At 41.3% G+C, this 15,340-nt stretch overlaps 1 protein-coding gene across 1 annotated transcript in view; it reads left to right on the forward strand.

Annotated features, from left to right (window-relative positions):
- The first annotated feature begins 10,634 nt into the window (after nucleotides 1-10,634).
- PP2D1 (protein phosphatase 2C-like domain containing 1) overlaps nucleotides 10,635-15,340 on the forward strand; it is a 24,233-nt gene continuing 19,527 nt past the window's right edge. The window contains exon 1 of the mRNA XM_011968450.1: nucleotides 10,635-10,902. Within this exon, the coding sequence (XP_011823840.1) occupies nucleotides 10,880-10,902 (23 nt within the window). The 5' untranslated portion in view covers nucleotides 10,635-10,879. The remainder of the gene's footprint in view (nucleotides 10,903-15,340) is intronic.

The raw sequence follows: 15,340 nt of genomic DNA on the forward strand, positions 1-15,340 counted from the left end.
AATTTATTCCAGTGAAAGAAAGGAAAGGCAAGAACAGAAGAGTGAGAATCAGATATTAAAATTTGTGAATGTATTTGAAGTTCAACGCTTTCAAATAATGTGAAAGAAACATCTAAGCAAGTGTATCACTGATTGTCCTCTTCTTCCAAAATGAATTGATTTTTACAGCCACTTTGGAAGACAGTTTGGCAGTTTCTGACACATTGTTTGCAGGCCAACACACCTGGGCTCTGCCATTTATTGCAGCAAAGTTAACTCACTTTCTAGAGCTTTAGGGTCCTTGTCTGTAAAGTAGATTATTAGTGCCTGTGTGTGGGGTTGTTGTATGGTTGAGAGACAATGTGGGTGGAATGCTTAGAAAGAGCGCAGCACATGGTCAGCACTGATAATGTTATTATCTAGTAGTGCATCTGTGTGTCTGTCTTCCCCGTGACAGGCACTGAGCTCATCAAGCACAGAGACCTGCTGTTGGCCTGTATGTCTAGTGCCTACCCCTGTAGGTGCTCAATATATAAAATAATTAATTGAAATAGCCATCTTAAAGGAATTCTTCTCTTGCATTGTTATCCTTCCCAAGATAGTGGTCTGTCTTCTAATTTCCTACAACATTCACTGTTTATGTGTATCTGTTTTAGATATGAATTAGGGGGGGAAATTACTAGATGCACTTCCAGAAAGATATTTTCTTAGAATGTCCTACTTACACACACACGCACAAACACACACACCACTTTAATTAATAAATTTTACTTTTGAGTAGTTTTAGGTTTACAAAAAATTTGAGCGGCAAGTACAGACATTTCCAATATACCCTTCACTGCCTCCCACCACTTCTTTCCCTTATTAGCATCTTGCATTAGTGTGGTACATTTGTTAAAGTTGATGAGCCAATATTGATATATCATTATAAACTAAAGTCCACAGTTGACATTAAAGTTCACTTTTTGTGTTGTACATTCTATGGGTTTTGACAAACGTGTCACAAGTATTCACCATTACGTTATCATACAGAATAGTTTTATAGCCCTAAAAATCTCCTGTTCTCCACCTATTCATCCCCTTCTCCTGAACCCCTGGAAACCATTGATCATTTTACTGTCTCCATAGTATTGCCTTTTATAGAATGTCATATAATTGGAATTATATAGTACGTAGCTATTTCCAATTGGCTGGCTGGCTTGCTTGCTTTCTTTCTTTCTTTCTTTCTTTCTTTCTTTCTTTCTTTCTTTCTTTCTTTCTTTCTTCTTTTTCTTTTTCTTTTTCTTTCTTTCTTCTTTTCCTTTCTTCCTTTTTTTTTTTTTTCAGTCTCACTCTGTCACCCAGGCTGGAATGCAGTGGCACACTCTTGCTTCACTGCAACTTCTGCCTCCCAGGCTCAAGTGATCCTCCACCTCAGCCTCCCAAGTAGCTGGGACTATAGGCCTGCACCACCACGCCCAGCTAATTTTTGTATTTTTAGTAGAGACAAGGTTTCGTCATGTTGGCCAGACTGATATCGAACTCCTGACCTCAGGTGATCTACCCACCTCAGCCTCCCAAAGTGCTAGGATTACAGGCGTGAGCCACCATGCCCAGCCTCAGTTGGCGTCTTTCACTTAGTGATAGTGATATGCATTTAAGATTCATCCATGTCTTTTGGGAGCTTGACAACTCATTTCTTTCTTTCTTTTTTTTTTTTTTTGGGACGGAGTCTTGATCTGTCGCCAGGCTGGAATGCAGAGGCATGATCTCAGCTCACTGCAACCTCCACCTCCCGGAGTTCAAGCGATTCTCCTACCTCAGCCTCCCAAGTAGCTGGGATTACAGGCATGCACCATCACGCCCAGCTAATTTTTATATTTGTAGTAGAGATGGGGTTTCACCATGTTGATCAGGCAGGTCTCAAACTCCGGACCTCAGGTGATCTGACTGCCTCAGTCTCCCAAAGTTCTGGGATTACAGGCCTGAGCCACCGTGCCTGCTTATTTTTATATTTATTTATTTATTTATTTATTTATTTATTTTATCACTGAGCAACGTTCCATTGTATGGATGTACCATAGTTTGTCTGTTTACCTACTGAAGGATGTCTTGACTGCTTCCAAGTTTGGCAATTATGAAGAAAGCTGCTATAAACACTTGTTCGTAGGTTTTAGCATGAACATAAATTTTCAACTCATTTGGATAAGTACCAAGAAGTAGCATTGCTAGATCATATGGTTACTCTATGTATAGTTTTGTAAAAAACTGCCAAACTGTCTTTCAAAGTAGCCATACCATTTTGCATTCACACCAGTAATGAATGAGAGTTCCTGTTGCTCCACATCCTCACTAGCCTTTGCTGTAGCTAGTGTTTTGGATTAGCCATTCTAATAGGTGTGTAGTGGTATCCCTTTGTTTTAGTTTGTAATTCTCTAGTGACATACATTATTAGCATCATTGCATATGCTTATTTGCCATCTGTGTGTCTTCTTTTGTGTAGTGCCTATCTAGATCGTATGCCCATTTTAAAATTGAGTTGTGTTTTTTATTGAGTTTTGACAGTTCTTTGCATATTTTGAATACAAGTCCTGTATCAGATGTATGTTTTACAAAATATTTTCTCCCAGTCTGTGGCTTGTCTTTTCATTTTCTCTCTCTCTCTCTTTTTTTTCATTTTGTTTTCTGAGGCGGGGTCTCACTCAGTCGCCCAGGCTGGAGTGCAGTGGTGCAATCATGGCTCACTGCAGCCTTGACCTCCCAGGCCCAAGCTGTCTTCCCAACCTCAGCCTCTTGAGAAGCTGAGACAACAGGTATATGTTGCCATGCAAGGCTAATTTTTGTATTTTTATAGAGATGGGGGTCTCACTATGTTCCCCAGACTGGTCTTGAACTTCTGATCTCAAGCCATCTTCCTGCCTTGGACTCCCAAAATGCTGGGATTACAGATGTGAGCCACCATGCCTGGCCTGTCAATTTTTCTTCCATGGAACAGTGCCTGGCGCATAGTACATCCTCAATAAAGTGTTGTTGAATGAATCTGAAAAATTCAAAATTTACTTATTCACAGACAGAGGAATTCTACTACAGGGAGTTTATCTAATAGATACATGTGCAAATTTTGTTGTTGTTGTTGCAGCAGTGTTTGCAAAAGGCAAATGCTGTTAACAGACTAAATGTCCATCAATAGAGAAAGTATTAGATAACTTTTTGCATACTCACATTGGTAAGTAAAAAAGCAGGTGACAGAATAGTCTCAGCTGGATACCGTAGCACATGCTGGTAGTCCCAGTTACTCAGGAGACTGAGACGGGAAGATTGCTTGAGCCAAGGAGTTTGAAGCCAGCCTGGGCAACATAGCAAGACCCCATCTCAATTTAAAAAATAAGTTTTTTTAAAAAAATCGTTTCTATAGTTTGAGTATATGTGACATATAATAAAACTGCTTTCTGACCCATATTGGAATGTTTCATGTCTTCCAGGGAGTCTATCTTTGGGTGATGGATTGAGGAAGGAGGAAAAGAACACTGTCACATCAGAGCCTGACTTTGCTTAGTTTTTTCCACTTTAATAAGAAGCAAGTACATTTTTATGATTTTTTTCCTTTTAAATTGTTTTTTTATTTTTTTATTTTTTTGAAACAGAGTTTCTCTCTTGTTGCCCAGGCTGGAATGCCAAGGCATGATCTCGACTCACCCAGCCTCCACCTCCTGGGTTCAAGAGATTCTCCCACCTCAGCCTCCTGAGTAGCTGGGATTACAGGCATGCGCCACCATGCCTGACTAATTCTGTTTTTTGTTGTTGTTTTTTTTTTAGTAGAGATGGGGCTTCTTCATGTGGGTCAGGCTGGTCTCAAACTCCCGACCTGAAGTAATCTGCCCAGCTCAACCTCCCAAAGTGCTGGGATTACAGGCGTGAGCCACCTGTTTATTTTGGTTTAAAAATAAACCAAAAATAAATTGGTTTATTTTTAAGATTAAAATGTGTAGGCCGGGCGCGGTGACCCATGCCTGTAATCCCAGCATTTTCTGAGGCCAAGGCGGGTGGATCACCTGAGGTCAGGAGTTCCAGGCAAGGCTGACCAACATAGCGAAACCACGTCTCTACTTAAAAAAAAAACAAAAAAAAAAAACACACAAATATTAGCCAGGTGTGGTGGTGGGCACCTGTAATCCCAACTACTCAGGAGGCTGAGGCAGGAGAATCACTTGAACCTGGGAGGCAGAGTTTGCAGTGAGCCAAGATCGGGCCACTGCACTCCAGCCTGGGCAAAAAGAGTGAAACTTCATCTCAAAAAATAAAATAAAATAAAATAAAATATGTGAAGGAAAAACAAACAAACACACCAACAAAAAATTAGCCTGACACAGTGGCATGTGCCTGTAGTCCCAGCTACTCAGGAGGTTGAAAGTGGGAGGACTGCTTGAGCCCAGGAGTTCGAGGCTGCAGTGAGCTGTGATTGTGTCACCACACTCCAGCCTGGGCAATGTGAAGGTTTTTATGTAAAAAAGTGAAAAGGGATATGGATTTATTTGAAAATATATTATTTAAGGAAAATAATACATTCTCATATGTATACATATATGTATATGTATATGTAAGCAAAAAGAAGAAAGTACAAATCTCCTACAAAGATAAAACTAATATTTGTGGTTTGGTAAACATTATTTTAGTTATTTGTTTATGCCCCTATTCAATTTTACATAAATGGGCTCATCATATTTCTTTTTTTCTTTTTTTTCTTTTTTTTGAGACAGAGTCTTGCTCTGTCACCCAGGCTGGAATGCAGTGGTGCTGTCTCAGTTCACTGCAACTACCGCCTCCCAGGTTCAAGTGATTCTCCCACCTCAGCCTCCGGAGTAGCTGGAATTACAGGCGCACACCACCACACCCAGCTAATTTTTGTATTTTTAGTAGAGACGGGGTTTCACCATGTTGGCCAGGCTGGTCTCAAACTCCTGACCTCGTGATCCACCTGCCTCGGCCTCCCAAAGTGCTGGAATTATAGGTGTGAGCCACCGCGACCAGCCTGGTCTGCTTTTTTTTCCATGAAAAAACATTCAGTGGATTTCTTTCTAAATAAATAAATATGTATTATTTGAATAGGCTATGTAATATGCCATTGTATTTTTGACTCATTTAGTCAACCAGTCACTTATTTTTGAGCACTATAAACAATGCTGCCCCCTTCATTTAAAAAACAATAGGCACAAAGTAAGTTTTAAAATATATCTGTAAAATATAATAACAATTCTGTGACGAATAATGTACCCATCATCTAATCAGCTCTACTTTGAAGGCCTCAATCACATTTCTTTTCCTGGCCTTTCTGACATAAGTGCTATTTTGGATTTTGGTTTATTATTACTTTTTTTTTTAATGTTTTATCACACTCATTTGCATCCTAAACAACATATTTAGTTTGCAACTTAATGGACTTCACATGTATGGAATCTTCCTCTGTAGGTTCAATGTTGTCAGTTCTTTTGGTCAATATGTATGTACTTCCTGATATTCTTTAATGTTGTGGGTAGTAGGAGTGATTCTTTCCTCTGAGGTATGATAATCTATTGTATAAATAATTCTATTTCCTCTGTGAAATGTCTCTCAGGTCTTCTAACTTTTGGGGAGAAGGGACTGTCTGTCTTTCCATTGTTGATTTGCTTGAGTTATTTATATCTTTACATATTTTGGATTTGAATACTTTGTTATTTGTCAATATACATGTTGTAAATATCTTCTCCCTGTGGATGGTTTGCTTTTCCCCCTTTGATGGTAACTTTATATAATACTGAGGTTTTTTGTTTTGTTTTGTTTTGTTTTGTTTTTGTGAGACAGAGTCTTGCTCTGTCACCCAGGCTGCAGTGCAATGGTGTGATCTCGGCTCATTGCAACCTCCACCTCCTGGGTTCAAGTGATTCTCCTGTCTCAGCTTCCTGAGTAGCTGGGACTACAGGCACTCGCCACCATACCCAACTAATTTTTGTATTTTTAGTAGAGACAGGGTTTCGCCATGTTGGCCAGGCTGGTCTTGAACTCCTGACCTCAGGTAATCCACCCGCCTCGGCCTCCTAAAGTGCTGGGATTACAGGCATCAGCCACCGCGCCCAGCAATACTGAGTTTTCTGATCCAAGGACAAGATGAGTCTTTGCCTTTATTCATATTTTTTTGTTCTTGGTAGAGTTTTATAGCTTTTTTCATATGCATTTTTCACTCAAACTTTTTTTGTTTATTCTTAAATTATTTTTTATAATATCTAATAGGTTATTTTTGGTTTTATATTTTCAAATTAATTGTTTTGGTTTTTGTACATTGATTATGTGATCCTCTACCTTACTGTGTTACCGTATTTCTTTTCCTTATGAAATATTGTTCCGGAAAAAAAAATTTTCATTATTATAGATAAATGGTTAAATAATCCATGTTACATCTTTACATACACTATGGAATATAATACAGTGGTTAAAAAGAATAGGTAGGTTGATAAGTACTGACTTGAAAGATCCCTATTCCATACTGGTAAGTGAAATAAAACATTTACAGAATAATATTGTAATTATGTTGTGAGTTTACTAAAGAAAATACAGAAAACGGCCAGGCGCGGTGGCTCATGCCTGTAACCCCAGCACTTTGGGAGGCCTAGGCGGGTGGATCACGAAGTCAGGAGATTGAGACCATCCTGGCTAACACGGTGAAATCCCATCTCTACTAAACAAAATGCAAAAAATTAGCCAGGTGTGGTGGCAGGCGCCTGTAGTCCCAACTACTCAGAAGGCCATGCCAGGAGAATAGTGTAAACCTGGGAGGCGAAGCTTGCAGTGAGCCAAGATCACACCACTGCACTCCAGCCTGGGCAACAGAGCAAGACTCCATATCAACAACAACAAAAAAAGAAAATACAGAAAACGAACAAAACTTAATGGAGTCTACAAGTAAGTTCCTATACAAAAATTTTTCCAGTTGTACATTTAAAAATTGAGCAATGGATTTTATGCAAATTCTACCTACATTTAATAATGGATAGCATGTATGTTTTCATGTGTATATAAAAATACATAAAACTCAGTCTGGAATAATACACACCCTACTTTTGGCAGCGGTTTCCTCTATTTTTCCTCTGCATACTTCTGTATTATTTGAATACTTTAAAAAGGAGAATGCATTAATTGGATATCTAATAAATAAAAAATACAACATTTTTATTTAAGTCAATAAAATAAATAATCGATCAATTAATAAACAAAATTAACACACAACAAATACACTTTGGAAGAAAACAATCTGCTGAGAATCTATGTAGAGATATACTCATCTTCACTCTTGGGAAGCATCTCAGAACTATGCTTTCTCTATTTTTGCCTTTCTAAAGAGAAGTTTACAGTAAGTCACCAGTTAACTTCTGTAAGGGGCCTTTCCACTATCCTTATCACCATCCAGCCTGATAGCTGCATGCGGAAGTGTGATGTGAACACCACAGCCACCCTATGAGATGCCTGACCCCACTCTAGGGAGATGGGGTTTACAGGCACTAGGCACTTGTCTGAAGGAGATGCCTCATTCTCTCCCACATCTACGGTGGCATGGAGATAATGCAGCTGCCATATATATACACAAATATATATATGTTTATATGTGTGTGTGTGTATTACATACATTATATATAATATATATAATATACATACACACACACACACATATATATATACACATTTTTTTTTTATGAGATGGGGTCTCACTCTGTCACCCAGGCTGGAGTGCAGTGGCACAATCTCACCTCACTGCAAACCTCTGCCTCCCAGGTTCAAGCCATCTTCCCACCTCAGCCTCCCGAGTAGCTTGGACCACAGGCATGCGCCACCACACCCAGCTAATTTTTGTATTTTTGGTAAAGACGTGGTTTTGCCATGTTGCCCCGACTGGTCTCAAACTCCTGAGCTCAAGCAATCTGCCTGCCTCAGCCCCCCGAATTGCTAGGATTACATGCATGAGCCACCGTGCCTGGCCAACTGCTAGATATTAATATGCAGTGCCTGTATGCTCAGTGTGATTTAAAAAAACAATAAATAAGAAAAATCCAGGTTATAATAATCTAATACCAAACTGGCAACAATTTATCTAATGGCTCTACATAATATTGGCATGGGGTGAAGGAGCAGTGCTGACAGATGGAGCTGGAGAAGTTAGCAGACGCCAGTAGAGACAGAGCTTTGTCAAACACATTAGGGAGGTTATCCCAAGGACAAGGGCAAGCTAGTAATGGGCCTCAGTCAGGGCATCACCTCCTTTGACTGCTCTAAAGGGAACGCACTGAGAGGCAACCAGACTGGAAGTGAATTGAGCAGTTAGGAAATCTGGGCAAGATATTTTCACCTCCTAGAACCATGAGATAGCACTGGGGATGGAGACAAGTGGGTGGGTAGAGGGGTATTGAAGAGAGAGATCTGGCTGGGCGCAGTGGCTCACGCCTGTAATCCCAGGACTTTGGGAGGCCGAGGTGGGCAGATCATCAGAGGTCAGGAGTTCGAGACCAGCCTGGCCAACATGGTGAAACCCTGTCTGTACTAAAAATACAAAATCAGCTTGGTGTGATCACACACACCTGTAATCCCAGCTACTCAGGAGGCTGAGGCAGGAGGTTGCGGTGAGCCGAGATGGCACCACTGCACTCCAGCCTGGCAACAGAGTGAGAATCCATCTCAAAATAAATAAATAAATAAAATAAACAGAGAGAGAGAGACAGATCTGACAGGTCTTGGTGATCAATTTCATATATCCTGGAAAGGACGATGGGGTGATGGCGGTCCCTGTATTACCTAGGGTTCAATCAGTAAAGCAGAACCCTAGGCATTGTGGAAAAAAGGATTTATTGTTAAAATTAGTTTGTGGGAGAAGCTGGTCAACTAAACATCTGGGAAGAGGAGTTGGGGCATCAGGGAAGTCCCCATCCAGTCAGTCTGAGAAGCCAGGGACATCCAGACCAGATGCCCAAACTGGACCATGAAGGAGAAGTTGATAGGGAAGTCTAGAGGAAATGTTTGCTTCTGTGGGCCCACAGACAGGTGCCAGCTAATAGGCCCGGGGCTGCTATTGGTCAGCAAGACCTGGAGCTGGAGGAAACCCTGGAGGTAGAGTAGTGGGGAACAAAGGACAAACAGAAACCTGCTAGGCACTTCGGCATCTGTGGGTGAACTCACTGGATGATGATAGCGTTCCAATATAAACCCCTAAGTTTTAAATATTAAGATTCTCTTCTTGGCCAAATTTAACCTGGAACCACACAGGAAAAGAAATTCTCTGAGACATTCCAGTTAAACTAAGTCGATGATCAAAGAAGATTCTGGAAGAAAGGTTAGTGAGTTCCATTTTGAACATGTTGACTTTGATACCTCTTCAGGGAGATATCTAGTTGACAGTTGGGCTTGTCCAAACTTCTTCAGCATTCAGGCAACCTACTCTAGGACTCTTGTTCTAACCCAGCCTTGGGGTGAGGGAGTGGCATGCAGCTGTGGATTAAAGATTTAGGAACTAAAGATATTAGCCAGGAGTGAAGGCTGGGGAAATAATTATAAAAGCCAGTCCAGTCAAGATCTACAACTCTCAGGCAGTTACCTGAGACAGCAAGATGGGGTGGGTAGGATCTACAGAGCAGATAGAGGAGGTGTCCTAGACAGATGGCCTGAGGTGCTGTAACACTGGGTGGGAAGACATCCCGTCTGTACAGTAAGGATAGTCTCCTAAAATGGCTATTTGAAAGTGCCACAACTTACAAAAACAATTGATAGTCACTCTTCTTACATTTTCATTTCTACGACATAGGCATAAGACAGTTTATTTATTTGTTTTAAAGACAGGATCTTGCTCTGTCACCCAGGCTGGAGCGGAATGGCACAATCATAGTTGACTACAGCTGACTGCCTCAAACTCCTGGGCTCAAGTGATCCTCCTGCCTCAGTCTCCTGAGTAGCTAGCACTACAGATGTGTGCAACAATGCTCAGCTAATTTTTCTTTTTCTTTCTTTCTTTTTTTTTTGTAGCGATGGGTCTCGATATGTTGCTCAGGCTGGTCTTGAACTCCAGGCCTCAAGCAATCCTCCTGTCTTGGCCTCCCAAAGTGCTGGGATTACAGACGTGAGCCCCTGCATCCAGCAGTAAGACAGTATATATATATATTTATATTTATATGTAGAGACAGAAATGAAAGGCCTCGCATATTTATTACTGAACCCAGCCAACCAGTGCCTTCATAGCACACACACAGAGAGAAAAAATGTATTCCCAATAAAACATGTCCAACTATCCAGATGGCGGTAACATTTTCAGCTTAACATGGTAAGGTGGTCTGGCCCTTCACACAACATAAATACGTGTGCCATCTCACGCGGAATTCCTTATAGGCCCAGCCTGGTTCTTCTCCAATGTCTCCTTTTGAAGTTCTACCTGATTTTATGACCAGTTTTCATCTCAATCCACTGGGGAGTGGGACGATTTTGCTTCTGTTTCTTGGCCAGGAAACGCTTAATCCTGAGAGTTTTGTGAGAAGACATGGTGAGAAGCAGAGTCAAGCACACACCACGATGGCAGAGAAAGGAAGAGAGAGTAAGTAAGACAGTGTATTTAACAAATGCTCCTTCTTTCAGAAATTCCCAAGTTTACTTCACACAACTTGTAATGTTACTGCTTCACAGTCCTTCTGAATCATAAAGTGAGTTCTGACTGAGGTTCCAGGTGATGTAGTAAACATTCCACACAGGGAGCTCTACCATCAAGTCAGGGGAACGCACACCACCGCTCTCATCACTATCCCCACTACTTCTGCCACGGCCATCACGTTCACCTCTACCTCCACCATCACTACTCAAGTTGGAGAAATAGAGGGAAAGGGGATAAAGGGAGGGCAAAGGAAGGTAATTCCAAAGGAACATGAGCGCCAATAATGCTTTAAGGTAAACTTTCTTAAATTTTTTTTTGGATAATAAGTATAACCAATGAATAATTATATCTACAGTATTCTTTTCCTCCACATTCTTAGTTATCAGATGAAACCTTGGCTTCCTGTAAACTATGTACATTGAAGAGTGATATATCCCTCTACCTTGTACAAAAGAGGACTCGTGTTCCTCTCTCTGCTCTTATTCTGATGTCTTTATAGTTAATTAATTTACATTTATATATTTATTTCTTTATTTCTTTATTTCTTTATTTATTTTGAGACAGAGTCTCTGTCTCCCAGGGTGTAGTGCAATGGCACGATCTCGGCTCACTGCAAACTCTGCCTCTCGGGTTCAAGTGATTCTCGCACCTCAGTCTCCCAGGTAGCTAGGATTACAGGCGCCTGCCACCATGCCTGGGTAATTCTTGTATTTTTAGTAGAGACAGGATTTCACTATGATGGCCAGGCTGGTCTCGAATTCCTGACTTCAAGTGATAGGCCCGCCTCAGCCTCCCAAAGTGCTGGGATTATAGGCATGAGCCACCGTGCCCGGCCTATTTAATTTGTTATTGTGAATGAACGAACATATGAATGATGCAATACATTCTAAGAATGGCCCATGTGTGATAGAGCTGTATTATGGCTGTCCCCGGCATATGGAAAAATGAAGTTCTGATATAAGTAATTGACTTCAGATCAAAATACAGTGTTATAGTGCCTTATATATTGTCCCAATAGTCCATCAAGCCTCATAAAACTACATCCTTTACATGAATATTACCAAAAAATAGCAATTAAAATATTTTATATATTTTAGCCAAAAGCACTCAAAGGCCTTGACAGACCCAGTTTCTTCCTCTACTTCTCTGCTTACCTGTCCATTTCTTTTGCTGGGTCCTCTTGCTCCTTCTGCCGGCTAAGTGATCATTCCCTTGGATACTGCCTTGGACCCCCTTGCTAATAAGTCTCAGCTGTGAGTTTTCCTAGGTCATTTTCTTAGGTCTCATTACACCATTCCTAGCCAGATGAAGGGCTAGGTTCCTGGTTGGGCACAATAATGGGGCATTGTCCTTGGCTCCACCTGACCTGTTTCATTCCTTTATTAATGACCTGGATGAGCATATGGACAGAATTGCAATCTTTTCCTCTCATAGCTTCAAGGGCAGGGTACATCCTCATCCATCTGTGCATCTCAGCACCTTGCACAGTAGCTGGCTTATCGTAGTTATTTTTTATTTTTATTTATTTATTTTTTTTGAGACAGAGTTTTGCTCTTGTTGCCCAGGCTGGAGTGCAATGGCGCCATCTTGGCTCACCATAACCTCCGCCCTCTGGGTTCAAGTGATTCTCCTGCCTCAGCCTCCCCAGTAGCTGTGATTACAGTCATGCACCACGACGCCCGGCTAATTTTGTATTTTTTTTAGTAGAGATGGGGTTTCTCCATGTCGGTCAGGCTAGTCCCAAACTCCCGACCTCGGGTGATCCGCCCGCCTCGGCCTCCCAAAGTGCTGGCATTGCAGGCATGAGCCACCGCGCCCGGCCTATTGTAGGTATTGAAGAAGTGATTGGATGCTGATCAAATTTGTTGAGACTGAAGTATTCATGGGTGAGTTGATACAATTTGGAGATTGGCATTACAATACTCCAGCAAAAATTGTGATAAAATTAAATAACATAGGCTGGGTGCAGTGGCTCATACCTGTAAACTAGCACTTTGGGAGGCTGAGGTAGGCAGATCACTTGAGGTCAGGAGTTCGAGACCAGCCTGGCCAACATAGTGAAACCCATCTCTACTAAAAATACAAAAATCAGCTAAGCATGGTGGCAGGCGCCTGTAGTCCCAGCTACTCGGGAGGCTGAGGCAGAAGAATTGCTTGAACTCGGGAAGCAGATGTCAGTGAGCCGAGATAGCACCACTGCACTCCAGCCTGGGTGACAGAGCAAGACTCCACCTCAAATAAAATAAAATGACATAAAATAAGGTGGATGGGAATATAGATGAAACAGGAATAAAAAAATGTTGATGACAGTCGAAGCTAGTGATGAGTATATGGGGACTTATTATATTCCTATTTTTGTGTAATTTTTAGATTTTCCATTAAAAAAGGAAAAATAATTGTTGGTGAGGGAAAGCCATGAAAACTTTCCAAAATGCAAATAGTTCTAGAAGTATTTATAATGTGGACATTTGTAAATAAAATTTTACTACAGGGATAAGTAGCTGTATCCAATACAGTCATACACTTCAGGGAATTAAATACAAATAAAGCGGCAAAACATTTCAAATTTATCAGAGTTTTGCTTGCTTCTTTAATTTTTATTTATATTGCCATGTGTAAACCACGTATGAAGGTTGCTAAAGCCCTTTTGCCTATCACATAGTGCACTATTTTGTTTATCATTTATCATAGAAGGTTTTCCTTTCTAGAAGTGATTTTTGAATAATTTACAGGATTCAAATTTTACTGGCTAGCATCTTAAAGATATTTACCTGTTTTCCATGGCCATTACATTATTTTCCGTTCATTTTAAATTTACATGTATATTTCTTCTAATTGTTTTATTTAATATAGCTCACATTTTATTTTTAGTTTAATATACTTTTTGTATTTTTTTGAGACAGGGTCTCAGTCTGTCACCCAGGCTAGAGTATTGTGGCACTATCATAGCTCGCTGAAACCTCAAAATCCTGGGCTTATGCAATTCTCCCTGCTCAATCTCCAAGTAGCTGGGACTACAGGTGTGCACCACTATGCCCAGTTAATTTTTAAGTTTTTTGTAGAAAAGGGGTTTCACTATGTTGCCCAGGCTGGTCCCCAACTCCTGACCTCAAGCAATTCTCTTACTTCAGCCTCCCAAAGTGTTGAGACTACAGGCGTGAGCCACTGCACCTGACCAAGTTCATTTTCTCTTAAACCGTGTAACATAGCTGGTAACTAAGTGATGATATAAACAACTTACCACAACATGTTAGTAAATATGCATTACACAGTTCTCAAATACAGGTCGTTAAAACAATCCTCTCCCATTGATCTCCTGATTTTTTCTTAATTAATTTTACATAGAACACATTTCTCCCTAAGCATTGTAATTTCATGCCTTTATGTAATGTATTTTTATTTGGCATAGTTCTCAGTGTCCTTTTCACTTAGGGCAGAATGAGCAGGCTTTTTTTTTTTTTTTAGCGTCCCCTAGGTACCAACTATTTCACCATTTACCTCATTTGAGGCTAAAAGCAGATGCTCAGAGAAATTAAAAGACTTGATTGAGGTTATACAGTTAGTAAATGAACATTTGTTGTTGTTGTTGTTGAAGAGACCGCGTCTCCCTCTGTAACCCAAGTGGAATGCAGTGACGCCATCACAGCTCACTGCAGCCTCAACCTCCAGGGCTCCAGCATCCTCCAGTGTCAGCACCCTGAGTAGCTGAGATTACAGGGGTGAGCTACAGCGCCCGCCCAGGGACAATTTTTGTGTTTGTTATAAGATGAAGTTTCGCTTTTGTTGCCTGGGCTGGAGTGCAATGGCGTGATCTCAGCTCCCTGCAACCTCCACCTTCCGGGTTCACGCGATTCTCCTGCCTCAGCCTCCTGAGTAGCTCGGATTACAGGCACACGCCGGGGTAATTTTGTATTTTTAGTAGAGACGGATTTCACCATGTTGGTCAAGCTGGTCTCGAACTCCCGACCTCGTGATCGGCCCTCCTCGGCCTCCCAAAGTGCTGGGATTATAGGCGTGAGCCACCGCGACCAACTTGTTTTTGTTGTTTTTATTCAAAGTCTGAGGCCGTAGGAGAAAGATGGCGGTGGAGTCGCGCATTAGCCAGGAGGAAATTAAGAAGGAGCTTCAGGAGCTGATCACTACAAGACAGGCCCGCGGCCGCCAGTGACAGCCGCCGCCACCGAATGGTCGAGTTCTCCCGGGGGAACCTACCATCCAGCGAGCTGGCGATCTACACTTGGATAGATGCAACCTTGAAAGAACTGAGCTTAGTAAAATAAGTCTATCCAGAGGCTAGAAAGCAGGGCACACATTTCAATTTTGCAGTCATTTTTACAGATATTAAAAGATCTGGCTATCGTGTGAAGGAGATTGGCCAGCACCACGTCTGGCAGAAAGGGGACTGGTGACTCCATGACCCCTGCAGTCACAGAAGTTACAACTAGGAGATTATTTGGACATAACGATTACCCCCACTCCTTCAGCGTTCATGAGTCGTATTATATTCTATTTACTATTTCTTTTATTCAGGTTTTTTTGTTTTGTTTTGTTTTGATTTTTTGAGATGGAGTTTCGCTCTTGTTGCCCAGGCTGGAGTGCAATGGCATGATATCAGCTCACCACCACCTCCGCCTCCCAGGTTCAAGCGATTCTCCTGCCTCAGCCTCCCAAGTAGCTGGAATTACAGGCAGGTGCTACCATGCCCGGCTAATTTTGTATTTTTAGTAGAGA

This window comes from Mandrillus leucophaeus, unplaced genomic scaffold (genome assembly GCF_000951045.1).
Source record: "Mandrillus leucophaeus isolate KB7577 unplaced genomic scaffold, Mleu.le_1.0 Scaffold843, whole genome shotgun sequence".
In the NCBI taxonomy this organism is placed as follows: domain Eukaryota; kingdom Metazoa; phylum Chordata; class Mammalia; order Primates; family Cercopithecidae; genus Mandrillus; species Mandrillus leucophaeus.